At 35.3% G+C, this 26,943-nt stretch overlaps 3 protein-coding genes across 14 annotated transcripts; 1 reads left to right on the forward strand and 2 right to left on the reverse strand.

Annotated features, from left to right (window-relative positions):
- Positions 1 to 220: 220 nt before the first annotated feature.
- Positions 221 to 5,866, reverse strand: SrpRalpha (signal recognition particle receptor alpha). 3 transcript variants are annotated; one of them, XM_025296932.1, is made up of 9 exons: positions 5,722 to 5,866; positions 5,457 to 5,649; positions 4,212 to 4,581; positions 3,451 to 3,492; positions 3,038 to 3,179; positions 2,818 to 2,956; positions 1,656 to 2,212; positions 1,137 to 1,551; positions 221 to 511 (listed from the first exon to the last, which is right to left on the reverse strand). In XM_025296932.1, exons 2-9 carry the CDS (start codon positions 5,571 to 5,573, stop codon positions 386 to 388), a joined length of 1,908 nt encoding a protein of 635 aa, XP_025152717.1. In that variant the 5' UTR covers positions 5,574 to 5,649; positions 5,722 to 5,866; the 3' UTR covers positions 221 to 385. The 3 variants fall into 3 exon arrangements, with proteins under 3 accessions (XP_025152717.1, XP_025152718.1, XP_011139947.1); XM_025296933.1 differs by lacking the exon at positions 3,451 to 3,492; XM_011141645.3 differs by lacking the exon at positions 5,722 to 5,866 and having other exon boundaries at positions 5,457 to 5,671.
- A 5,915-nt stretch (positions 5,867 to 11,781) lies between these two features.
- Positions 11,782 to 17,018, reverse strand: LOC112588142 (translation initiation factor eIF-2B subunit delta-like). 4 transcript variants are annotated; one of them, XM_025296936.1, is made up of 7 exons: positions 16,876 to 16,998; positions 16,077 to 16,403; positions 15,687 to 16,019; positions 14,101 to 14,228; positions 13,791 to 13,968; positions 13,328 to 13,508; positions 11,782 to 12,882 (listed from the first exon to the last, which is right to left on the reverse strand). In XM_025296936.1, the coding sequence occupies exons 1-7, from the start codon at positions 16,918 to 16,920 to the stop codon at positions 12,671 to 12,673; spliced, it is 1,404 nt and encodes a 467-aa protein (XP_025152721.1). In that variant the 5' UTR covers positions 16,921 to 16,998; the 3' UTR covers positions 11,782 to 12,670. The 4 variants fall into 4 exon arrangements, 3 of the variants coding, with proteins under 3 accessions (XP_025152721.1, XP_025152720.1, XP_025152719.1); XR_003112591.1 differs by adding an exon at positions 13,081 to 13,181 and having other exon boundaries at positions 12,701 to 12,882; positions 15,687 to 16,403; XM_025296935.1 differs by having other exon boundaries at positions 11,783 to 12,882; positions 15,687 to 16,299; positions 16,876 to 17,018.
- Positions 17,019 to 17,262: 244 nt separating this feature from the next.
- Positions 17,263 to 23,928, forward strand: LOC109504083 (uncharacterized). 7 transcript variants are annotated; one of them, XR_003112595.1, is made up of 5 exons: positions 17,359 to 17,468; positions 17,556 to 17,721; positions 22,903 to 23,060; positions 23,222 to 23,468; positions 23,540 to 23,928. XR_003112595.1 is itself a non-coding variant. In XM_025296939.1 (5 exons), the coding sequence occupies exons 3-4, from the start codon at positions 19,019 to 19,021 to the stop codon at positions 20,348 to 20,350; spliced, it is 1,260 nt and encodes a 419-aa protein (XP_025152724.1). In that variant the 5' UTR covers positions 17,359 to 17,468; positions 17,556 to 17,721; positions 18,197 to 19,018; the 3' UTR covers positions 20,351 to 20,362; positions 20,724 to 21,164. The 7 variants fall into 7 exon arrangements, 3 of the variants coding, with proteins under 3 accessions (XP_025152723.1, XP_025152724.1, XP_025152722.1); XM_025296939.1 differs by lacking the exons at positions 22,903 to 23,060; positions 23,222 to 23,468; positions 23,540 to 23,928 and adding exons at positions 18,197 to 19,376; positions 19,449 to 20,362; positions 20,724 to 21,164; XM_025296938.1 differs by lacking the exons at positions 17,359 to 17,468; positions 22,903 to 23,060; positions 23,222 to 23,468; positions 23,540 to 23,928 and adding exons at positions 17,263 to 17,330; positions 18,197 to 20,362; positions 20,724 to 21,164.
- The last annotated feature ends 3,015 nt before the right edge of the window (positions 23,929 to 26,943 follow it).

A 26,943-nucleotide genomic window follows, 5' to 3' on the forward strand; every position in this document is an offset into this window, starting at 1 on the left:
GGTGCTGGTGTTAACACTGATTGTTGCATCTTTTTCATTTACATCTCTTGTTATAATTACCTTTCTTTATCCCGTTCCTTTTTATTGCCCAAACAAAATCTCAAAAAAGCGCTAGATGCTATGTAGCTAATTTAAGACGAACAAGAGAAGACAGAACATTCCATTAAAAAACCGCACTTGGGAGAGAGAGGGGAGGAAAAAAAAGAAAGACAAAATCTCGCTCATTTTTCTTCTTTTCCCATTATTCTGTCTGATTTTGTAATATCGGTGCGATTTTCCGCGGAGTTCCGTAAGAATATCAATATGTGTGACAACGCTCGAAAAAAATACACATTCATTATAGTAGGATATCTTTTGATATTTTTTTTATTATCTCGTGTAACATTCATTTCATCAGAGCGTGCACCACAGCTTTGGCGTTCAGTGACTTCAAATCCGTGTACGTTTGGCCAGTTCCGACGAAGACAATGGGTTGTCCAGTGATGTAAGTCATCGTAATTGCCGCACCGACCTACACATTAAATAATAATCCATTGTAGCCTATATAAAATAAATAGGCTCTCCAGATATACAATCAAGTAAATAGACGTAAATGCAAGAACCAATGCTGTTATTCAAGCGTAACTTAATATGTAAAAAAATTACTTTTATATTCATTTCGAACATTTTAATAATTTTTCAAATGCTCTAACAACTTGGACATATTTTGTCGTTTTGGCTGTTGTAATTTAATACTAAAACAATTTTTTGTTTTATTGTAATTTTAACTCAGGAAAATCTATATATTCAAAGCATTTGGATTAAATGTAAAAACATGTCTTTTTTGTACATTAAATTTTGCTCCAACGACATAGCACTGGTCTTATTTGCCTATACATTTATTTACTCGATTGTATCCATTACAGACAAATGAGAACATGTATTACTTTTCTCCTAGTTACTACACGTCGCTACAGTGGCTTTTCATTAAACGATTTCGTTTAGGACGAAATGCCACTATATTGTTTCTCTTCTAAAATTCGCATTGAAATCAGTAGCTAATCTAGTAAAATTTAATAAAATAACAACAGATAATAATAGTAAGCTAAATAATAATAAATTGATAATGAAAATCTCAAATAGAATATTCAATCTACCTTATCATCGATTGTGTCAAATTTGGTCAGCACGATACCATCGATAATATGAGGATTGACAGACTGGCTATAGTCAGCCAGTGCTTGATTGAACTTCACCAGCTGATCGACAGCCTCGTTGCCCACTAAGGCTTCGCCGACGAACAGCACTAGATCCGGCTCATTCACCTTAATCAGCTTCGCTAAAGCACGCATGAGCGGCTCATTGTCCTGCATTCTGCCGGCGGTGTCGACTAACACGATATCAAACAAGCAGTCTTTGGCGAAGCGAATCGCCTCCATGGCAATGCCAGCAGCATCCTTGCCATAGCCTTTCTCGTATAGTTGCACCATTGGTACATTACCGTGCTTCTCCTGCGGGTGCAGCGCGTTCAAATGTCGCATATGCGTCCGCAGCTGTTCGACTGCACCGGCTCTGCGAATGGCAAGATCTTACTATTAGTTCGTAAAGTGGAAACCTGTGCCTTCATTATCAGAGAACGGGCGGGACGCGAGGCGGAAAGCAAAGTGTCGATTTACCGGAATGTATCGCAAGCAGCGATCAGAACGCGGAAGTTGTTCTCAATGAGCCAGAAGCAGATTTTAGCTAGGTTCGTGGATTTGCCGACGCCGTTCACGCCGCAAAACGTCATTACATATGGCCTGCCGGTCTTCTTCGCTTCCAACGCGTCACGCAGAATATCGATCCGCCGTTTGGGAGACAATATCTGCACCAAGGCGTCGGTGAGAGTAGCCTTCACGGTGTTCGCCACATTGTCGAAAGTGCCCAACACCTTGCCCTCGAGCTTCGTGCCCACGGAATCACATAGTTTCTGCGCGATATCGGCGGCGACGTTTTTGGTGATCAGGTGGTCCTTCAATTTGTCCAACACTGGTGCCATGTCGTCGTGTTTCAACGACTTGCTGCCGACTAGGCTTTTGAACATGGAAAACATACTGCTGCTTGTTGTCTTCTTCTGCGTCTGCTGCATCTTGGAACGTTCCGTCGTCTCCTGATCGGAATCGTCGTCATCGTCTTCCTCGGATTCGCTGTTCACCTCAAGGTCACGTATGCTGCCTTTCATCTGCCCGACTAGCTATAGGAATTGACGTAAGTATTAATAACAACTTAGACAAAAGATAACGGTGACATGTATATATATAAATCTGTCTAAACCTGAATTGGGTAGTAACATGTTATGTCGTTATCTTTACAACCTACTTCTTTGCGATGACTTAATAAAAGTATTATTTTTCCTCGTTAATAACGATAATAGTATTAATTATAATTAACGGCAGTAAAACGATAATGATAATGCAATTAATTTTTTATGTAATATTAATGAATGAGCGATAATGAGTCAAAGAAACAATAAAGAAAACTTCGAAATTTGGTGAAGAAAATTGTAACGACTCGTTACTTCTTGAGTAACAATAACAACAATGAATATAATCGTTACCTTATATATATTTAGAATATATTTACATGAAATAAGCGATAAAGTAATCGGAAAGAAAATTTTTTAATTTGAAAAAAACAGAAATCGTAACGACACATTATTTCTTGAGCATAATAATAATGATAACGAGATATTTTTCAAAATGAATAACGAGTTAACGAGATAATAAGTTTCTCTTCAAAACTAAATCTTCCAACCCTGCTTTAAACAAACTGCTTTAAAAGGAACAGAGAAAATATTACAGTTGTATCGGCCGGTACGTAATCGCCGCTTTCTTCAGGCTTGTCTTTGGTTCGCTCCAAGGCTGCAAGATCTTTGACAGTCCCGCCGAGTTCCCAAATACGTGGTTTCTTACCAGCTTTCTCAGGTTTCGGACTCTTCCTAGTATTGTTCGATGTTAGGTAAATATAATAAATAAAATAATAAGTTATTATATTGTGGATTAATTCACGAAGAACTTACTGCTTGTCAGCTTTTTTCTTTTGCCCTGTCATCTTCTGAACAAGTTTCATGCGATTAGCGATCAATGTTTCTTCGTCAAGTTCCCCATTGTGAACCGCTTGTTGTTTCATAGGTTCTTGCTTTGAATTTTCTTGAATTTTTGCTATTAATTTCATAAAAGTTAGGAAATATTAATTACATTTAATCCTTAATATAAGATCAGATGCATATGAAATCAATATCAGATCATATGCATCAGATAAAAAAAATTTAGCAAAAGTCTCAGCTGATTTTAAATATGTTTAGTCTCTCATGCAGCATATCTTTATATTTTAGTATCAAAGAAGAAGAAAACAGCAAAGTTAATATTAGAAGGTAAAAGCAAAGTCGATAACTAAAAAAGATCAGCTAGAAAAAGTTCAAGCATTGCGTACCATGATTATTCTCGTTATAATTAATCCCCTTCTTCTTTTTACCTAGAAACGAAGAAGAAAATCCCCATTTTTCGTTATTGTTAGCCAGTGAGTGAAAAGGAGAGATTATTACCTAAATAAAAGTAACTCGTAATTCTAGATTACATTTTAAAAACAGAAGTTGTACTTGTGAGCTTCTCATAACTTCATAGTGTGACATTTTTTAAAAAACATACATTTAGAAAGTAAAAGAGATAGAATTTTGAATTGTCAAACCCAATTCTAAGAATAAATTAAATATTCTAAGAATAAATTATGAATTCACTTCCAAATCCTGTGCGTCAAATTCTTTTCTTTAATCTTTTTAATATTTCTAAAGTATATTTCTAAAGATATGGTATAAATATAAAAATATAGTAAAATAAAAATATTTTGATTGTGTTTAATAAAGTTTTTGTTGAAACTATTTACTGAGAATTCATTAAGCTTGAAAATATTTTTCATTTTCTCATTAGTTTTTTAACTTTCAATAACATTTTTTAAAAACTCTTTTTGTTGAAAATACTTTCTAAATCAATCTTGTAAAATATTATTTATACCTGTAGGATATCCTTATATTAAAACAATACTAAAAATTCAAGATTCAAAGATTGAAGAAATGAAGATAAGAAACTGTTTGGAAGCATTTCAGCTAAGCCAGGCAATGTATTAACGCGAGTCTCTCGCGTATATAACTTTCAAGTTTGTTATATTATGGACAGCAGCTATATTGTGATATATACCAGCTTTCTTCTCGTCTTTGTCGTCCTTCCTCTCAATCATGCTAGCGACCGTCTTCTTAGATTTCTGACTCTCATCAAAAGTGCGCATTTGCTTAGGTAACTTGGCCTGCGTGCGGGACCACTGCTCGGCCCGCTCGAGCACCAGTCGGTAAGCATGTTCAAACTCAAAATTAGAGAACCAACTCGCATTCTCTAGCTCGTTTTTGAAACGATCACGGAACTCCAGATGAACATCATTCAGAAACTTGTCTACATATGACAGCTGTAGTATTTTCTGATATGCTACCACAAACACCAGCTCAAACTCATTGTCAAGTTTATATTGCAGACGCAGGGAGTCATGCTCGAAACTGTGGTTACCTGTACGTTCCTGTAAGAGGTTTTCATATATTTATATATTTATGGAAAAAGAAGCATCTTTTTCTCATATGCCACATGATTCTCTAAAGCTTCTAATATAATATCAACACTGTCAATATTAGGAAAATTGATTTCACAAAGTGAACTTCTTTATTTTACAAATTAAATTAAAAAAAAAGAAATTAAAGGAATCTGTTACATATCACATTACAAATCATACATTATCATTTTTCTTAATTTTTTATATTTTTGGAAACAAAAAATATTATGTGTCCCAGAATGTCCTAATTTTTAATGTAATAACACTGCCAATAAAAAAAAATGTATTTCAAAAAATAAATTTATCTTGAAAACAGACCTAACAAAGTTAAAGAAATTTATTTTAAATCACTATTATCTTCTTTAGTTTTACACTTTAATTCGTTATATCTTTTCAATTCGTTGTATCTTTTTATAAGGAGAAATAAAGAGCTTCAAGGCATCTAGATTGACAACTCTAACCATATGGTGTATTTAAACCCTGTTCTCTTTTTCTTTGTATTTACATTTAATCAGGTTGAATTCAAATAAATATATATATACATTTTATGATTTTAATTAAGTATAGAGTTTTCTATTCTGTGCTGTGTACGAAAATTTATTTATAAGCAAAAAAATTAATATTTATAAAGCATAAAATTTGTCATTAAAAACATACGAAGCAATGTCATATGAAGCTATGACATTCAAAATATAAGTAACATGGTATATTCAAATGGTCGATTGAATAATTAAAATGCGACAGTTTGAAAAAGTAACAGGAAAAATTAATCATTAAATAATTTTTGGATCAAAGGTCGGGAACAATACATCGTGACAATAGCAAAGATTGATTTCAATACTTACTTGCAATATGACACTTCTTATCAGTGCATTGACACTGGGCGCGAAGATCTGAGACGTGCTCTGAAAACACCAGAGCACTATACCGCCCTTGCTGAATATCGTGAAGAGATCGAGCATGATTTCGCGAGGCAACCCGACGAGAGAAGATATACGCCTCCGGATATACACAACACACGACGTGTTCCAACCTAACCTAACATATAATATAATTTACTTACACGTCAGACACGAATAAAATCCATAGAATTGTCGACGAGAAGATTACCTGATTTAACGGGTTTTTCTCATAGAGCCAGCAGCGTCCAATCAAGATCTAATTAACACATCCAATCAACATTCAAAACATTCCGTGACCGAAAATCATTGGTCTGTTCTTTTTAGCTGCACTGCGGAACTAGTGCAATAAGTTAGAATGAGACAACTATATTTTTTCTCACTTTAACTTATTGCACCAGTTCAGTAGTGCAGCTAAAAAGAACAGACCACATGGCTGCCATCACAGACTTCTATCAGAGAGAAACCTAAGAGCGGCTACCGGGCGAAAGCATATGTCTGTCCTGATAGGCCCCCTGAGAAAATAGACGTCAACTAACTCGATATGTCGGTAACGATGCGAGGTTTATGTCTATGATTTGAGTCTGGTTAATGTCCGAGCTACTAAAACAGACTATAGTGAAAATGATATATATATATATGAGTAAGAGAAGGATAACAATTGAATCGCTTTGACTTTGTCTCACCACTAGTGAGCAGACACGCGACACAGGCACAAGTAATGCTGGAAATTCTTAGACGCACGGTCGAGACAGAGAGAAGAATGAGAGCGGCCACCGGCCGTATTTCGGGGGATACGGCTAGGCGCATTTTAGATACGACATCTGACCAAAATATGCCTAAACTACGCCCGCTAGGCGCACTTTCGCGGTGATAAAAGTAAAATGCGCCTAGATTCGTGTCCGTACTACTTCCATGCAATGGATAGTAGATTAGAAAAAGACAGACGACAGACAATCGTTCCGTCTTTGTCTCACTACTGAGCGGCGCGCGGCAGTAAACACGAGGCGAGGTAGCGGCGATCTTATCGCTAAGCGAACATCTCTCCGCTTTTCTTTCATCTTTCACGCTTCAGAGACATCAAAAGACGCGGTAGCGTCTCGTGTCAAGGGAACGTGCGAAGTGAGGAATTATTTTTCACGCACGCGAGGTAGCACATGGGAGACTAGACGAGCGTCGACATATTATCCTGTTTCTTTCCCGCTCGTCTAGCTCACTGCGTGAGCCGCGAGATTTTTCTCGCTACTCCTATACCTCGCTCTTTCTCTCTCTCGCTCGTTCTTTCTCTCTCTCGCGCACTTGCTCGCTCTTCCTCTCTTCTCGTGTTCTTACGGCTTGATTAAATATATTAATTACATGACAATATATATATAAATAAATGACACATATATAGTGTATATGTATATAAAGAATATTTAGTATTAATGCACAAATAAAGAAGAGAGAATTATAATGAGAGACGAAAAGTTAATAGAAATCCGCTCTTAGCCAATATATACATCTTTTAAAAATGATTTGTTATTAAAGTATATGACAGAATAATTTATTTATGCTAGTAAATTAAAATTAAAAATTAAATGAAATGTTATTTGTTTTGTAAAAAATATTCCATTGTTACATTTTTCTTTTCGCAGCAAAAATAAATTTAGTCTAATAAAAAAAGAAATTAGTTTTATTATCATATTTCAATTACTTTATTATTTAATTTTACGAATAGATAACGTGCATATTGTTGCTCAACGGAAACCGCGAGAAAATGGTGATCTCCGTCAAAAAATAAATGCAAACTTTTTAATAATATAATAAGTTTTTTACGTAAGTGTTCGTTTTTATAATATAACCTGTTGAATTTTATTAATTATTAATTCAGCATGTTATAGTATAAAAAATATATTTTAATATAAAAATTAATGTAATATTAATTGTTTGCATTTGCAAGAAATATGGATAGTACAGGATAGATTGCAATGATACATAGGAAGAAAAAAGATAGATGGATAAATAGATAGATAGATAGATATAGAGATAGATATAGATGGATAAATAGATAGACAGATAGATAGATAGATAGATAAGTAGATAGATGGATAGATAGATATAGAGAAATAGATAGATAGATAGTTAGATAGTATAGAAAAAAAGATAAATAGAAATATAATTATCATTATTATTATTATTAATGTTTTCAATTTCAAGAGAACATTCGCTTAAACGTAAGTCTTACTTAGGTCCAGCTACGAGTGTTAACACTCGTAAAGTCAGCCGAATTTTAAACATCTCGTAGAAACAAGTGCTTCAACTCATCAATATAAATGTAGAGGAAAGTAACCGAAACAGCCAAAAACCTCCTACAGAAAGGAAGAGATTTGAGCAGAAATTCATATTCAGTAGCTTCGAGACATTAAGTCAATTAGACATTCCATGTTAATGTAAGTTGCATATTAAATAATAATCATTCATTGTTAATCTCTTCTCTGCTTCGCATTTATTTTCGAGCTTTTTGCATTATGTTTCAAATCAGCATGTTAATCTTTGACTTGTGAAAGGAATTGTTCAATTAACAATTGAAACTTAGAGAATGTAATGAAAGGCCATATATCATTGATAATTGATATAAGCAATTTCAATCGGTTCAATCGAAGAGCGTTCCATTGTGTAGGTTACAATTGGTTATATAGATAATATTTATAATCGTAACATCGTGAAAGATGCCGATGATTGAAAAATGCTAAGATTTAGTTTCATAATTTATTTTAACCGAAGTTTAAGACTTATTGAGACAAACTTGCATAGTCGTATTGTTCATATGCATAACTGAAGTAGAACAAATAATTATATAAAAGTGAAGATGATGTCAAAATTAAGTCAAAATAATTTTGACGTTATCTTGACCTTTGATGATTATTTGTCTAGAGAAGGAAACAGATTAATTAAATGTAAAATATGTCTAATATAAAGGGCACGCTTGTACGGATTATGATTGGTTGATTTCCTTGTGCATATCAATGATGTGATTATGTAATTTTGTTTAGATAGGCTTTTAAAGAGTTGTCTTATTCAACCCGACAAAAAATACGTATATTTCGTTAATCTTTTTTGCGGAAGCGAAAAAGATCACATGATTAAAAGATTACGGGTTTTGAGAGTTTGCTTAATGATGTTTGAAGAATATATATACATTTTTCTACAAGTATGTAAGGTTAAAAATATATAAAATATTGCAGTAAAAGCAAAGAGGTTGCAAATAGACGATTCCAAGGAATTTTTAATGTGTGTGATTTAATTTTACACAATTATTTAAAGTAGCTTTTTATTTTCTATAAGTATAGCTATCGTCTGAACTACAATCGGAACACAAATAATAAAATGGTAGCATTTAGAATAAAAATCGTCTATTTCTGGCCTCTCGGTAAAGTTTAATAAAAAATATTAATTATTAATGAATTTGGTTAATTATAATTAAAACGGTAAAGAGAAGCCTATTTTATAATGCTGCCAAGTTGCAAGTCGATTGGTCAAATAGTTATTGAGATATCGTGCGCACCATGGAACCTCCTTGCATTCACTGCAATATTTTTCATATTTTTAATCTTATATGTAGAAATTTATATACATTCTTTACAAACATCACATTAAACAAACACTCAAAACAAAAATCCTATAATCTTAAAGAAACAGGATATTAATCTAAAAAATAGAAACGATCAGAAATAACCGCTCGGTACTTTTAATATTAACGAATTATATTCCGGTTAAAATAATATAAATCGTATAATATATTCCGGTTAACATAATATAAGTCGTATAATATATTCCGGTTAATATAATATAAGTCGTGAAACTGGACCTAAGTAAGACTTACGTTTAAGCGAATGTTCTCTTTACTGAAAACATTAATAATAATAATAATGATAATTATATTTCTATTTATCTTTTTTCTATACTATCTAACTATCTATTTCTCTATATCTATCTATCCATCTATCTATTTATTTATCTATCTATCTGTCTATCTATTTATCCATCTATATCTATCTATCTATCTATCTATTTATCCATCTATCTTTTTTCTTCCTATGTATCATTGCAACCTATACTGTTCTATCCATATTTCTTGCAAATGCAAACCATTAATATTACATTAATTTTTATACTAAAGTATATTTTTTATACTATAACATGCTGAATTAATAATTAATAAAATTCAACAGGTTATACTATAAAAATAAATACTTACGTAAAAAAATTATTATATTATTAAAAAGTTTGCATTTATTTTTTGACGGAGATCACCATTTTCTCGCGGTTTCCGTTGAGCAACAATATGTACGTTATCTATTCGTAAAAATAAATAATAAAGTCGTAATTGAAATATGATAATAAAACTAATTTCTTTTTTTACTAGACTAAATTTATTTTTGCTACGAAAAGAAAAATGTAGCAGTGGAATATCTTTTACAAAACAAATAACATTTCATTTAATTTTTAATTTAAATTTATTAGCATAAATAAATTATTCTGTCATATACTTTAATAACAAATCATTTTAAAAAAATGTATATATTGGCTAAGAGTGGATTTCTATTAACTTTTCGTCTCTCATTATAATTCTCTCTTCTTTATTTGTGCATTAATACTAAATATTCTTTATATACATATACACTATATATGTGTTATTTATTTATATATATATTGTCATGTAATTAATATATTTAATCAAGCCGTAAGAACACGAGAAGAGAGGAAGAGCGAGCAAGTGCGCGAGAGAGAGAAAGAACGAGCGAGAGAGAGAAAGAGCGAGGTATAGGAGTAGCGAGAAAAATCTCGCGGCTCACGCAGTGAGCTAGACGAGCGGGAAAGAAACAGGATAATATGTCGACGCTCGTCTAGTCTCCCATGTGCTACCTCGCGTGCGTGAAAAATAATTCCTCGCTTCGCACGTTCCCTTAACACGAGACGCTACCGCGTCTTTTGATGTCTCTGGAGCGTGAAAGATGAAAGAAAAGCGGAGAGATGTTCGCTTAGCGATAAGATCGCCGCTACCTCGCCTCGTGTTTACTGCCGCGCGGCGCTCAGTAGTGAGACAAAGACGGAACGATTGTCTGTCGTCTGTCTTTTTCTAATCTACTATCCATTGCATGGAAGTAGTACGGACACGGATCTAGGCGCATTTTACTTTTATCACCGCGAAAGTGCGCCTAGCGGGCGTAGTTTAGGCGTATTTTGGTCAGATGGCGTATCTAAAATGCGCCTAGCCGTATCCCCCGAAATACGGCCGGTGGCCGCTCTTATTCTTCTCTCTGCTTATAATGTGTGAGTGGCGTTGGAGCATTTATTGTATGCACAGAGCCATCTATTGAAGAAGAAGAAAAAGATTTCCTAACCTTATGCATGTTATTTTTCAGATTTTTATAACTTTTGATCCGTTTGAGAGCAACACTTTTTTCTTGCCAAATCACATTCTACGCACCAAAATACACAATTGTGGAAAGTTTCACCGCAATTGATGAGGAGGCCTGTATTCTTCACAATTACCAAAATTATTTATATAAATATTCTTAATTTAAGTATTTTCATGAAGTTGCTGCACTACGCTACATTAGTACAGTAAATGCAACTATAATGAACAGATTTTACATTGCAATGACAGGTTTCTTAACCTATCGTATCTATTATCTTTAACAATTTATTTTTCGCAAAATAAAGCCGAGCGACGATTTTAAGTTATAAATTCGGCTTCTACATGTCAAAATACATAAGATAAGTGAGTTTAAGCGAAATCCAAGGTGTTATCAGACTTCTAAATAATTACCAAATATTTTTTCATCGATATTGGAGGTGGAGAGGGTATTCTGTATAATTACCAATTGTACTTTTGGAAATTATACCTTTAAATCTACTAACATCCATTTTCTAAAAATCAATCACTCCAAAGTTGCATTCTCTAACTGCAACCATTCTTCTTAATCTATGACGTCAGACGTATTTTGTTACTCGTAACTCGACAAAAAAGTTTTGAGATTTTTGGGCGAGGAAGCAGTGTAACAAGACCTACCGTTGCTTTTTCATACATATGTATATTGATAATTTAAACTTGCTCTACATTGTTAACAGTGCTCTCTACTTTCCTTTTCCTTTAAGTTTTTTCCTTTTTCTTTAATTTTACAATGCTAATATCTTTAAATATTAAAAATTGTTCCTGTATTCTCATATTTTTAATGGAACATAATTAGCAGATAATAACATACAATTTATTAATATCAATGTATTTATTAATTACATATTTTCATGTTAGCAACAAAGCAAATAATTAAACGAGAGAATAATCACGCAAAAATCAAGGCTCGATAAATACAATTTTCGTAGAAATAAATCAACTCTATAAGGAATATATTTTTTCATTTCTTACAACTAATGTTCGAGTTGATTTGTATTGTACTAAATAGCGTATCATTAAATCATTATGTGTGTGTGTGTGTGTGTGTGTGTGTATGTATGTACGCATGCGTACGTAAGTGTGTATAATATATTCGTCGTTAAAAAGTCCCCCAATCAATATTAATTCACCTACTTCACAAAATATTTATCGAATGATCGTTACAGTTGTTATGGTGTCGCGTGACAACGAATACACACCATATATATATGTTATACTTGGTAATTTCAACTAATGTATGTGCAATTCTCTCGTAGTCACTGTCATGTCTTTAACATCATGCAAGGTTTATCGGTTGAAGAATTTATTTCCAGAAAATATCTTAGGTTCATATTTCAAAAAAAGAAAATGCATTAGTAAATGTATGAAATTACTCTCCATTATCTACACAAATATTATTTTTATTTCTTTTTAATTTGTATTTAATTCGTCTGGCAGGTTGAAGAGAGAAATTTTAGAGCAAATTATTGAAATCATTAAATGTTAGAGATAAATAAGTAATATTTAAATAATCCGATATTTAAAGATAATATAGAGTTCTTATTTTTCTTTTAAATATATTCACACATTCTTAATTTTTCTGTATATTTAGGAACTCTATAGTTAAAACATTTTTTTTTTTAATAATCTATTTGATCTAAAACAATTTAGGGAAGTAAGTTGTTTACATTTGTGTGTGTGTATGTGTGTGAGAGAGAGAGAGAGAGAGAAATATAACATAAATTTAAAACTCTGAAGGTTTAATTCGTAGGATCACAGGAATACTGGTGCATGGCAGAATGGCCAATTCCGTGACGACAGCAGTAATGAGATCGGCTGGTGTTACGTCATATGTGATGTTTAAGAGATTCAGCGACTTTCTCGCCCGCCAGTTGGTGAACAGAGACTTTCTCGAATTACCATATTGATTCGAAGTTACGAGATCATCCGCATTCCCTGAAATGATAGGAATGAAAGAAATGAACAAGTATAATAGTCATTAAGCTATGTAGAAGACATGAGATTAAAACTGAATTAAATTGAAATTAAAGATTATAAAAAGTGAATAAATCAATTGAGTAAAATGTATATATAAGTGACGGGTGAACAAAGTTGGTAACTCTAGTAAGATATATATATATATATATATCTTACCGGCCAAACCCGATTTCAGGATAAACTAGTTTCGTCTAGGCCAAACTAGTTCCAAAGTGCAGTAGGATGAATCAGTTTTGCCTAATCCAAATTATATTCTCCTATGTGTATTGTAAAAGTATAATAAAATGAAAAATATAAAGTATATTTTAAAGTTGTAATAGAGTTAAACACAATAGTACATAGTAATGGAAAATTGCATGTAATACATTATATGTGTGAATCAAATAGATTTTTTAATGCTTACCAAGTTCATTATACACGATGGAATCAGTCTGCACTCGTCCACATGTCTTATGCGTCTCACACGCTACTAAAACCGGTACGTTGAAGGCTTTGGCTATCAAAGCGATTTGCGAAGTTCCGACTCGCGACATCACCGCGCCATTGGCCAATATTGCGTGAGCACTAAGAAAGACTTTGCTAACCTAGTCAATGATGAAATAATTTGTCATATAAATAACATTATTACATATTTGTTAACACGTTGCACAAAAAAATAAATATAATAGCTCAGTGTAAGAGAGGATAGAAGCCGAGGCATACAAACATATCAAAGTAATGAGAATATAAACAAGTTGAATTTTTAAAGAATTCTTTTTAGCGTTTTAATGACGAAAGTTGAAATTTATCGAAATAAAATTTGCTTTATTTGTGTATTTTCAGCTTTTCAATTCACATCCTGCGTTAGTCAGCTACGCATTACTTACTTCTGACATAATGAAGCTCACAGCGTTGATGAACATATATGAACAATTGATTCCATGTTTCGCTAAACGTTTCAATTGTTCTCTTCCTTCTAGCCACGGTCTGCCGTCGACTACGATAACGCGGAATTGTTTACCCGCAGCATGTGCATCCACTAATATATTATAGATTAAGGATGAGCTAAAATTTTATACCGTTGAGAATTAGACTGTTTGATATCATCAGAAAACATATTTTCTACTTATAAGTAAGTAAAAAACTTATAAGCTATATATAATTTGAAAAATCCATTCTTATAAATTCGATACTTACAATCCGTAAATTAAAATGATATTTCCGTTTGATATCTTAGTCTGAATAGTTATGGATATTGCTTTGCCAGCCAGTTGAATTTGTTCCATTATGTAGGTGTCTATTATACCTGTTAGCTTGGTTTTCGCCTGAGAAATAAATAAGAAATCCTTGAGAGATAGACAATAAAATTCCAATTAAGAATTAATAATGTCGTAATTACTTGTTCTTCCATGATTATAAAGAAAAGCTAACATACAATATAAAACTAAAATATTTTATAAAAATTTTTTTTATTATACAGGGTGCCAAATTTCAAACGTAACAGGTAAAAAACCTCGAAAACTATGAGATATTAAAAAAGCTAAAACACGTGTTCCATGATTTCGAAGAGAAAAGAGAATGGCATTATCAGCTTTATTTGGAGGGCATTTTCAAGGTCAGTTGAAGGTCAACTTAATTTTTTTAAATAAAAAGCCCAATTTTTTATATCTTCTTTTTCTACCAATTAATTTTAACAACTTTTGTCTGAAACATTTTTTTATTTGCCTAATATTTTTTGAAATATTTAAGGAAAACTTGGTAACTTTTTCAACATTTAACTTACGATATCTTGCTAACTATTCGTCGAAAGAAAAAATAGTATTAGACTTTTTTATTTTATTTACTATCAAGAATATATTACTGTAATAGTGCCCTAACTTTTGTTAATTTATCGACCTTTGAAAATTTCAAAATTATTAAATTAACAAAAATTAGGGCAATATTATAATAATATATTCTTAATAGTAAATAAAGTAAAAAGTCTAATACTATTTTTTCTTTCGACGAATAGTTAGCGAGATATCGTAAGTTAAATGTTGAAAAAGTTACCAAGTTTTGCTTAAATATTTTTAAAAATATTAGGCGAATAAAAAATGTTTCAGACAAAAATTGTTCAAATTAATTGGTAGAAAAAGAAGATACAATAAAAATTGGGCTTTTTATTTAAAAAAATTAACTTGACTTTCAATTGACTTTGAAAATGCCCTCCAAGTAAAAAACTGATAATACCATTCTCTTTCCCCTTCGAAATCATGGAACATGTGTTTTAGCTTTTTTTTAATATATTTCATAGTTTTCGAGATAATCAGCTGGAAAATTTCCAAATGAACACCCTATATATAGTGTCCCAATACTTTCATATAAAAATACCTAAATATTTCTTTTATTTTTAATGATATAAGAAATTATTATATATAAGAAATGATATAAGAAATTATATTAGAACACAATGTGAATAGTTTCAAATGAGGAATTTCGTGGAAGAAACATTTTTTTATAGTCTGTCTCAAATTTTTTAAAGGTTTCCAGTATTTTTTGCAGGAAAGCATATTTTTTCTATAACATTTTATAGAGTATGTTGAAGTGCATCGAAGTAGTTGTATGAATTATGACCGTGAGATGACTTTGAATATAGAAAAGCAGAAACAAGTTCCAAAAAAGTGTTAGGATAATATGATATTGTTAAAAACAAAAGAGATATTTAGTTCTCTTTGGGATATTCACTGGGACACTGTATAATTATGGAGTCGATTTTCTCTTCCCCCCTGAACAAAAGCACTCACCTCACATGTCGACATAGTGACCGAGAAATTCGTCATGTGCCACTTGAGATGACGCATTGCGTTTTGCATTGAAACAGCCACCGGCCGACAACGATGTAGGTACGCGAGCAAATCCCGCAGACATATCTCGAGGCTACGAGTGAAGTCAGCCTGTTCCGGCTTCTCAAAATCCAGGATTACCTGCTTGACAGCTGCCAATAGCGCAACACACCTCGCATTGCTGCCGACGATTGTTCTGCCCGTGTACTGCGCGCCCAAACCTATGATTGCCGGATGAATATTCGAATTGATGGGCACGCTGGCCAAAGAGAGCTCCCTTTCATTATATAGGTGCTGGAACAGGTTCACCTGGTGGTCATTACTTTTCTTCACAATTTTTTTTACACTCACAGCTTCGACAACCACTTGCTGTGCACGCAGTTTTTCTGAAGGAGTTTCTTGGCTCCTTTCGTTGCTCTTCGTTGAGGATAGTTGCTGCTTTGCTGAGATTTGTTGAAGCTGCTTCGCCGCTCTCTGAGCCTCCTGCTTAGCTCTTCGTTCCGCACGCAATTCCGCCTTGCTCTTGCCCTCGGCTTTACCGTCGGCTTTATCGTCGGAAATCGCGTTGTCTAGCCTAGAAACGGCCGGAGACGTAACATTTGCGGCTTGAGCGATCGGAGATTGCCTAGTCGCGCTTTTTATGGAACTCTCCTCGGTTTCTTTCGCAGCTTGGAGACTCTGTGACATTGTTGTATATATTGTTAGACGATGTTGAAAAGATCTCCTTAAAGCCACAACACCTAGTTATATGCAGATATAATAAGTTAAGTTGAGCCAGGTGATAGATCTTAAGAGAACTTTTTTCAACAATGTCTAGAAATATATAAAGATGCACTAAGTTAGGTTAAGTTAGGATTTGTTTGGGGTGCGGGAGAGAGACGAAGCCCCTCTCCCGCTTATATGTACTATTTCCTATATTTAAAGTGAATGAAAACTGCTTATCTACTTCACATATACTTCAACGTACAATTATGAAACTTTAAAGTCAAATATCTCAGAAACTATAAGCGACTCCCATACCCAGATAGCACACAATATTCTATGAATATTCTTACGAAGTACGAATGTTCTATTTTTAGAATATTCGAATAGGATATTCTATGAATGTAAGTAGAACATACTACCGACTTCCTTTTTCGAATATTCTCACCAATATATTTTGTGGATGTCCTGTGGATGTCCGATGTATGTCCATGTTCCTTTGACATTCGAAGTTGTGCCAAACGTATATTCTATGAACGTCTTTCGTAACAAAATAAACGTGCAATGAATATCCATTGAATGTCCGTTTGCTATATGGGTATATTGTGCGTTCACATCAGTAATTCGCGCCGTACGTCTACAAAGTCGCCATCTATACACGACAAAGTGAATTACGACACCGAACTTCGTTGTCTCCAGACTCTGTTTTCGCTATGCCCTTTCGCCAACATTTCTTGACATAGGGCCGTATTCATAGTCAGATCTTATATTTAAGACCGTCTTGAGTACACGTTCAGATATTTTGTAGCCAATGAAATGATCTATACAGCATCTGAAGATGGACTTAAGACAATCTTAAATATAAGACCGGACTACGAATACAGGCCATAATCTTAATCAAAGGTAATCTTCCTCTTTCTTTTGTAAATCATATTGTATCAAACATTAAATAAAGTGTAAGAATAGTTTCTTATATATTTTGTATCATATGTTTCACGCATCTTTAATAGTTCGTCAGTAAAACACTGCATAAAATTGGAGGTTATACTTTTAGAAAATTTTACAAGCAACATATATAAATATTTATTTATATTCTTATTCTAATATGAAACTCTTTATATGTTGCAGCAAAGAGAAACTTTTCAACATAGATACACAGTCGCAATACAGCCGTGTTAGCGACTTCTTACGACGTGCGTCATTCTTTCATGTTATAAAGTACTTTGTTATTTGTGTTCCGTCATCCGACATGTGAACAATAAGAGACACATATATCTAGTGTGGGACACGAAAAGTAAGTACAAATTAATAGCGTTTGCTATTGAGAAAACAAGAATAGCACTAGTGCAATAAATTCAGGAATAAAAAGGTTGTTACTACTGTTTCGATGCAGTTTGGAGCACAGCTAAATTGTTCAATGAAAGAATAAGTGATTTGAGAAAATTTTCAAAATGAGTTCTTTTTAGGTTAATTAGCTGCATTCTAAACTGCATCGAATAGTGACAACCTTTTGTTCATAACTGTATTACACCAGTGCTGTATTAGTTTTACCAATAAGAAACGCTATACAAAAAGGAAATAGGAATGATTTTAGCTCATTCTACAATGGTTGTGAACATATGACTATAAGACTGTCAGGAGTGAAATGAATTATTTGCATTTGCTGATAGCTTACGTTACAGCCTTATGCCATATACTTACAACTATGAATAGGCTTTGTTACGTCATAATATAAAGCATGGAAAATATAGCAAAGAATTAATTTACAGATGTATTTAAGGGGACCAACTCGGTTACAAAGTCAAAATTTTCGATTTTTTTTTTTTTCAAAAATCGATAGTAGTATTCGTAGAGAAAATATTCCTAAAGCTATAAAGCGAAATTCGAAGTCGTTCGGTAGATACAGCTCACGAAACAGGTACGCGTCACGTAGGTACGCGTGACGTACGCACGGCGAGAGCGCTTAGCGACGCTCCGTCTCTCGGTCTCTCGCACAGGACTATCGTTTCGGCAGATGTTGAGTCAGTGTTTGTGAACACTGATCTGTTGTGTAGTCTGCATATGTGTTTGTTTGTATAAGTGTAATCGAGGCAGCTGTTTCAAACACAACGGATTTTTGAAAAGTCCTTCGTTTCGAGGCGGTTATTGCTAACAGTCAGTCGAGCCCCATTGTTCGGTGTGTGAAGACGTTCCTATGTGAAAACAATAAAGTGTATCCAAAAGGAAAAAAAGAAGAGTCAGCACGTGCATCAAGACCGCGAAAGAGACAGTTTCATGGCAATAAATTTACGAAAGAGGATAAGGATGTGGAGCAGAGTGACACCGCTAAAAAATTTAAAAGTGCGAGTAGTGATGATATAATTTATGATCCACTACATTATTATAGAATTGTAGAATTTGTAACTGTTTTTGGCGCGCTCGCGGAGTTGCTTATTTGTAGACAATGCAAGCAAAATGTAAAGTTTGAAGAATCCGGAAACCGTGGTCTCGGTTTTAAACTTATTGTTCGATGTACTTGTGGTCGTAAAGAAATCGATTCAGGGCCGTTGATTAATACTAGCTATGAAATTAACCGAAGAATCGTTTTCGTTATGCGACTATTAGGCATCGGCCGAGAAGGTATAAATATATTTAGTGGACTTATGGACATCGGTCAAGGTATAAGCACGAGTTCATACACTATAAGTGTGCAACATATATACACAGCAGCACGTTCGATGTTTGATATTTTCTGCAAAAAAGCCAGTGAAGAGGAACAAATTGAAAATGTCAACAAAGGAAGACCTCCAACAGAGTTCAAAGTATCTGGCGATGGTTCGTGGAAGAAACGTGGGTTTACTTCGTTATACGGTGTAACGACCCTCATTGGATATTATACTGGCAAAATCATAGACCTCGTCGTAAAAAGCGGATACTGCCAAGCCTGTACGTTTTGGAATAAAAAGAAAGGTACTGACAAATATATTGAGTGGTACGAACAGCACAAAGAAGAGTGTTTTGCAAACCATTCCGGTTCCGCAGGTAAAATGGAGGTCGACGCCGTGCAAGAAATGTTTATGAGGTCCAAGGAGAAATTCGGCGTGGCGTACACTAATTATATTGGAGACGGTGATTCCAAAACGTATAAAGCCATTTTAGATCTAAATCCATATGGCGATGATCTCCCGGTAGTGAGAAGTGAGTGCGTTGGACATGTAGAGAAACGGATGGGCACGCGGCTCCGAAATGTAAAAACAAGGGAAAAACTTGGTGGAAAAGGAAAATTGACCAATGTCCTTATTACTAAATTAACAAAACATTATGGATTAGCAATAAGGCGAAATGTAGATTCCGTTGCCGGAATGAAGAAAGCTATAATGGCAACACTTCATCATTTATGCTCCACAAATGAAAATCCGAAGCATGACAATTGTCCGGCCGGGGCCGACAGCTGGTGCAAGTGGCGTAAGGCTGAGGCGGCAAGTAAAGATTTCAACCATCCCCCTCCACTTCATCCAGAGGTCGTAAAACATTTGCTCCCAATTTATAAGGACTTTTCCAAGGAACAGCTTTTGACAAGATGTTTAGGCGGACACACACAAAACTCCAACGAGAGTTTTAATTCAACTATCTGGCGCCTAGTCCCAAAACATTTACATTCGGGATCAAAAATTATAGAAATCGCCGCCTTCATTGCTGCGGGTGTGTTTAATGAAGGATACTCGTCAATTTTAAAAATAATGAATGTCCTAGACATAAAAATTGGGCAACAATGTAGATGTTTCGCCGACAACTACGAGACGCAGCGAGTGCAGCAGAAAGAGCGCCGCAGATCAAGCAGCACACAGGAGGCTCGAACAGCTCGTAGAATTCTGCAAATGGAACAGCACGAGTTCTATGAGGAAGCGGAAGGCTTGCTGTATGCGCCTGGTATAGCAGATTAGCCTATGACTGCTGTAAGTATTGAATAACCATGACTTTTTCGTATCAAAAACTTTAAACGCGTTTTTCTCAACATCACTTCTTTCAAACTGGCGTGCACGATACAGAAAAATTTATTCGACCGATCGACATCTGCCGGCGATTTTTTCTTAACTAATTACCAACCATCGTCGATGAACTCAAAACATTTATAAAAAACATTACATTAATCAATTATTTTTGCAAAAGTAAATCGAAATTTTGTCGTAAAAAGTCGTACCTTTACCTTTACAATCTTGCATTTTTTGTAATTCTATACTTTTGTCTTAGTTTTTTAAGTTCATCGACGATATAATTCTATAACAAATAAGAAAAAATCTGGTTCATATGTTTCAGACAAGAATTGGATCCGCTATCATGCACGCCAATTTACAACTCCTGCGGCGCAGCGCTGCGAAGACATTCTCATATCGCGATATTATATGCATAATGTTTAAATATTATAAATTTTGTTTATTGCCTAAACATCGACTAAAATACCTGTAAAGTTTTAAAAAGATTCGCTTTACTGTTGTTTAGATAAAAATTCACAAAAATCACCAATTTTTCCGCGTCCTAACCGAGTTGGTTAGGACGGGAGTTGGTCCCCTTAAATGAAGTACTCTTACATGTATGAATATATGTAATTACCAAAAAAATCCTATAATTATTTGTATAAGTTATAAGTTTAAAACAATCTGTTTGTTATTTTACTGTAAGTTGAAATTATATACCATTGTATTGTAATACATATAACGCATGTTATAACATATGTGTTGTATAACAGTTATATTGTTAAGTAGGAAATTACAACTAACATGCACGTTACATGTAACATTGTGTTTGCTGGGAAGCAACTATAATGCGATATTTTATAACTATCCTATTCGAGGACAATTTTACTGAAACATCTACAGTTTAAGTTACATATACTATAATATACTATAGATTTCTAGTAAAATTTTCCTCGAAATAGACGTTTTAGAATGCAGCCTAAGTAATTTATAAAAACAGCTTCGAAATACACACGAAACATTTATACAATATATAATATATGTAGTAACAATTATATAATATATGTAGTAAGTATACCATAAAACATTTTGAGATTATCTCGGATGTATTCGACGTTTTATAATACTCCCTGAACATATTCAGAATAATTTTGAGTATTAATTTTCTGATTAAGAATTCTATAAAATACGTTTTGAAAGATACTGAATAATATAAGTGATTATTTCCAAGTCCCAAATAGTCTTGGAACAAACCAAAATATATATTGTATATTTCCAAGTCGGTCCTCAAATTAGCCGTCGGATATAAAAAAAGTTCCATGCCGTACCTCAAACTTACAAAAAGTCCTGGAATTAATCATCTGACATCAGAAATGGACCTGGAATATGACATAAGCCCTATGACATATATATATATATATCCATATAGCCATATTTGCAGATAACAAAATCCCACAGCAGATCCATAGCCTATTATGTCCGTATTAAGCTCGTGTTCTGTACACAGCGTTTGTTGAAATAACCTTATGGCAGGTTGACGGCAAGAATGGTCATTCCTATCGCTAATCTGTCATCAGATTATTTCAACAAACACAATCCATAGAACACGAGCTTAATGCGGACACAGTAGGCTATGGATTCTGCTGTAAGATTTTGTTTTCCGCAGACTGATATATTTATACAGGGTGTTTGATAGCTGATCATGCAGACGAAAGTTGGAGATAAATTGGGTGTAGCCGAGAAGAAAAGTCATGTACCATAATGTCAAATTGGCAATAGTTACCGAGTTATTAATTAAAACATGTGAGCCAACGAGCGCGCAGAGAGCGGAGGGCGGCCGCAGTAAGCATGTAGACATTTGATACAGGCGGAGTCAGCGAGTGATGGTAGGCAAGCGCGCGCGGCAAGGGGCAACGTAAGCGACAATAGGCGATTGCGCGCGACGAGGAGCGAGCGAGCTTTTTCTTTGTAGCTTTTTCCTTATAGCTCGCTCGCTCCTCGTCGTTCGCGCTCGTTCGTTCTTCGTCGCATTCGCTCGCCTCTTATCGCTTGCGCTCGCTCGTCGTTCGTGCTCGCTCGCTCCTCGTCGTTCGCGTTCGCTCGCTCTTCGTCGCGCTCGCTCGCTTTTTGTCGCTTGCGCTCGCTCGCTCCTCGTCGCGCGCGCTCGCCTTTTGTCGTTTACGTTGCCTCTCGCCGCGCGCGCTCGCCTATCGTCACTCGCTGACTCCGCCTGTATCAAATGTTTACGTGGTTACTGCAGCCGCCCTCCGCTCTCTACGCGCTCGTTGGCTCACATGTTTTAATTAATAACTCGATAACTATTGGCAATTTGACATTATGGTACATGACTTTTCTTCTCGGCTTCACTCAATCTATCTCCAACTTTCATCTGCATGATCAGCTATCAAACACCCTGTATATTTATATAAGATATACATATATAATATTAATCATTTTATAAGCACTGATCAACTTTTAAATGGTAATAAAGAGAGTACAATTGTTAATTTTAACTTTGACAGCTGCTGTAAAATCATTATCTACTTCACAATCTGCAATCAGAAATAAATGTGCAGTTGAATCAACAGCAGTAAGAAAATCTAATGAGAAAGAAAATCGTGAATATCTACTTCCAATAAATCTTCATATGAAACTATACAACTATCTGATTATCTGTATGGTAATATTATATCTTCTTTAAGTTTTCCTAAACAAATAGCTACATATGTATTTTTTCTTTAATGTATATTATAATCATGAACAATGGTTTGCAGTTATGTGTGCTGTCTATAATAATGGACATTACTAATCTAAGTATATTTACGAAATACTTTGTTTCAGATGCTAATTTCAAAAAACAAGTATTACGACAATTGCAAATAATTAATATCAGACAACAACAAATGTCAGAAGATATTATATTATTGATGTCAGTATATTATTGATGAAAGCAAATTCAGAGAAAAATGAACCGATTGTTTCAAATAAAGATTCTATATTTAAAACTTATAATTTCCCTCTGAAAACTGTAGCAGAATTGGAAGAACTAGAAGAATTTTTAATCCAGAATGAAAATTTCAACACTTTTGTAAGTAAATTCATTTACTAATATATTCTGAGTGTATTTATAATTTATACAAATTTATAATTGTTGTTTAGGTCAAAGAAATTTTACAAATTGGGGGAACATCTTACAAAAATATGGTGAAACGTATATTGCCAAGAATAATGTCTAATGATTTGGCGAAGACATATAGTTGGATAGGTTTTAAAGGAAAACAGAAGTTCTCGAATCTTCGAACTTGCTCAGCAATATTAACAGCTACTCAAAAAACGCACGGTTGTTCCAAATCTACGAAGATGTAATCAAATATTGGCTTGTAAAAGCTACTGAACGACAAAAGCAATCATAGAAAGAAAAGATATCGTAAGATTGTTTCCTTCCAAGTAAAAGAACATTGACTGTTCAACATTTTCGAAGTTTGTTTAATAATTAATAACATGTTCGACATATATTTACTAATTATTCATTTCTTTAACAATTATTCATTTCTGTAATATTTGTGCATTTCTAAAACATCTTACATTCTGAAATTATCTTTTACTTTTGAATGTTGAAGTGATGATATTTTATGAGAAATGTTTTCAGCTTGCTTTTTGTTACACGAGACTCATTGTTACGATAATTATACCACATTAATCCTTTAATACTAGAAATTATCTAAGGGATCAAAAGTAACTTGTTTGACATCCTTTTAAACATTGTTTATGTATAAAACATGTTAAGTTTTGCAGTTTTCCCACAATTTTATACATGGTTAATTGTATAATGCTTTTGTTTTTCTAATATATGCATAGATTTATACAGAGTGTTTGATAGCTGATCATGCAGACGAAAGTTGGAGATAGATTGGGTGTAGCCGAGAAGAAAAGTCATGTACCATAATGTCAAATTGGCAATAGTTATCGAGTTATTAATTAAAACATGTGGGCCAACGAGCGCGTAGAGAGCGGAGGGCGACCGCAGTAAGCACATAGACATTTGATACAGGCGGAGTCAGCGAGTGACGGTAGGTGAGCGCGCGCGGCGAGGGGCAACGTAAACAACAAGAGGCGAACGCGCGCGACGAGGAGCGAGCGAGCGCGAACGACGAGGAGCGAGCGAGCGCAAGCGACAAGAGACGAGCGAGCGCGACGAAGAGCGAGCGAGCGTGAACGATGAAGAGCGAGCGAGCGAGCTATAAGGAAAAAGCTGTAAAGAAAAAGCTCGCTTGCTCCTCGTCGCGCGCGATCGCCTCTTGTCACTTACGTTGCCCCTCGCCGCGCGCGCTCGCCTATCGTCACTCGCTGACTCCGCCTGTATCAAATGTCTACGTGCTTACTGCAGCCGCCCTCCGCTCTCTACGCGCTCGTTGGCTCACATGTTTTAATTAATAACTCGATAACTATTGGCAATTTGACATTATGGTACATGACTTTTCTTCTCGGCTATACCCAATCTATCTCCAACTTTCGTCTACATGATCAGCTATCAAACACCCTGTATATATATATACAGGGTGGGTGGTTGTAAGTTTACAATCTGAAGTGTACAGGTAGATTACATTAAGACAAACATAAAAGTCCCATACCGTTTACCGAGATTCGCAATAATTATCGAGTTATTAATGACAGAAATCTTGAAGAGTGGGAGCGCGCCGGCGTAGATGATTGAAGAAACGTTGAAGCTGCTCAGGCTACGGCTCGGCCCAGCAACTGTGGGCGGCGTGCGGCGAGACGTAATTCCGACGAGATAAAACAACGAATAGCGGCGCGTTGTCCTTCCCCTCGTCTTCCCGCTATGTCGGCGCGCTTCTACTCCTCAGATTTCTGTCATTAATAACTCGATAATTATTGTGAATCTTGCAACACGGTATAGGACTTTTATGTTTATCTTAACCCAATCTACCTTCACACTTCGGGTTGGCAGCTTATAACCGGCCACCCTATAAATGCGCGTTTTCGTCACGCGTTCTCCTCGCGGAGATGATTATCGGTGCTATCCTTTCCATACCACCTAGCGGTAGATAGCATGGCGCGTTTTTTTATAGTGGTATCCCCAGGAGGCCTAATCCACTGTACATTAATGTATTAATGTAAAAACTGCTCGAAGTGCCGTCCTTCTTCTCGCATACAAAATTTGGCTCTTCGTTTAATATCGCGCGTTGCTCGGTGCGTCATTTCCGGCGTGATAGTATTGAAGGCCGCGACAATTACCTCACGTACTTCTTGTTCTGTACCATCACGCCGCTGTTCGATTAAATTCTTAACGTGACCCCATAAGAAATAATCGAGCACATTAAGGTCAGGAGATCGCGGCGGCCAGGTGATCGGACCACCTCGACCTATCCACCTTTCCGGGAAACGCGTATGTAATATATCTCGCACTTGCCGGCTAAAGTACGCAGGAGCTCCATCATGTTGAAAGATCAACTCCGCTTGTGCCTGTAGAGGGACGTCCTCGAGTAGCCCTGGGAGTTGATTTTTGATAAAATCGGCGTAAATCTCGCCATTAAGCCGAGGTGGCAAAAAGTACGGACCGATCTAAAAATTATGAAATATTAGAAAATCATTGCGAGAAAGAAGTTTCTTCAATCGAATGATACTCACCACTCGGTCCGCAATTACTCCGGCCCAAACATTAATACTCCAGCGGTACTGGAACGCGCCTTCTCGAACGGCGTGTGGATTTTCCTCCTGCCACAATAGGAAATATAGAACGGATGGTATTTTCTGTGGTCTCGTGCTTCGTTCGTTCCACTCGACTCGATCGAACGAAGTGCGAGTGAACGCGATGCGAAAAGTGTATGCTGGGACTGCCCACAGTACGGGGTAATTCTGAAGTCACGCTCGGCTTCGTTTGTTTTATCCTCCCATCATCGAATCCCTTTGAAAAAAAATGTATAGCGACATTCGGCAAAGCTGGCGAGCAACTCTCGCATCGTTCGTTTTCTCCCACTCATCAAAATCTTTTTTGAAGAAAAACATGCAGAGCTCGATTCGACAAGGCTGATGTGTACCTTTCGCATCGTTCGTTTTCTCCTCCCTCAACGAAATATCTTGAAAAAAATATGCAGAGCTCGATTCGACAAGACTGACGTGCGCCTTTCGCATCGTTCGTTTCTACCACCCTTCAGCGAAACTACTTAGAAAAAAACGGACAGCTCGATTCGGCAAGGTTAACATGCATCTCTTGCGTCGTTCGCTTTCTCCTCCCCATCGAAATCTTTTTGGAGAGAAACATGCAGAGTTCGAATCGGCAAGGCTGACGTGCACCTTTCGTTCGTTTTCTACCTCCCTTCAGCGAAATCACATAGAAAAAAAACGAACAGCTTAATTCGGCAAAGCTGACGGACATATCTGGCATGGTTCGTTCTTTACCCCCCCTTCAGCGAAATCTCTTAGAAAAAAACATGCAGAGCTCGATTCGACAAGGCTGACGTACACCTTTCATATTGTTCGTTTTCTCTCCCTCATCGAAATTTTTCGAAAAAAAGCATGCAGAGCCCGATTCGGCAAAGCTG

Source organism: Harpegnathos saltator, unplaced genomic scaffold (genome assembly GCF_003227715.2).
Source record: "Harpegnathos saltator strain DR-91 unplaced genomic scaffold, Hsal_v8.6 scaffold161, whole genome shotgun sequence".
NCBI classification, from domain to species: Eukaryota; Metazoa; Arthropoda; class Insecta; order Hymenoptera; family Formicidae; genus Harpegnathos; species Harpegnathos saltator.

What these genes read in the sequence shown, in the direction of transcription:
- LOC109504083 (XM_025296938.1), top strand. Translation starts at nt 19,019, where the DNA reads ATGCGACTATTAGGCATCGGCCGAGAAGGTATAAATATATTTAGTGGA.
- LOC112588142 (XM_025296934.1), bottom strand. Translation starts at nt 16,920, where the DNA reads ATGGACATACATCGGACATCCACAGGACATCCACAAAATATATTG. An exon ending in GACATCCACAAAATATATTG is followed by an intron (nt 16,404 to 16,875) that starts GTGAGAATATTC and finishes ACAATGTCACAG; the next exon opens with AGTCTCCAAGCTGCGAAAGA. An exon ending in CATCGTGTATAATGAACTTG is followed by an intron (nt 12,883 to 13,327) that starts GTAAGCATTAAA and finishes CTATCATTTCAG; the next exon opens with GGAATGCGGATGATCTCGTA.
- SrpRalpha (XM_025296932.1), bottom strand. Translation starts at nt 5,573, where the DNA reads ATGCTCGATCTCTTCACGATATTCAGCAAGGGCGGTATAGTGCTCTGG. An exon ending in TAAGAAGTGTCATATTGCAA is followed by an intron (nt 4,582 to 5,456) that starts GTAAGTATTGAA and finishes AACCTCTTACAG; the next exon opens with GAACGTACAGGTAACCACAG. An exon ending in CAAAGACGAGAAGAAAGCTG is followed by an intron (nt 3,493 to 4,211) that starts GTATATATCACA and finishes CTTCGTTTCTAG; the next exon opens with GTAAAAAGAAGAAGGGGATT.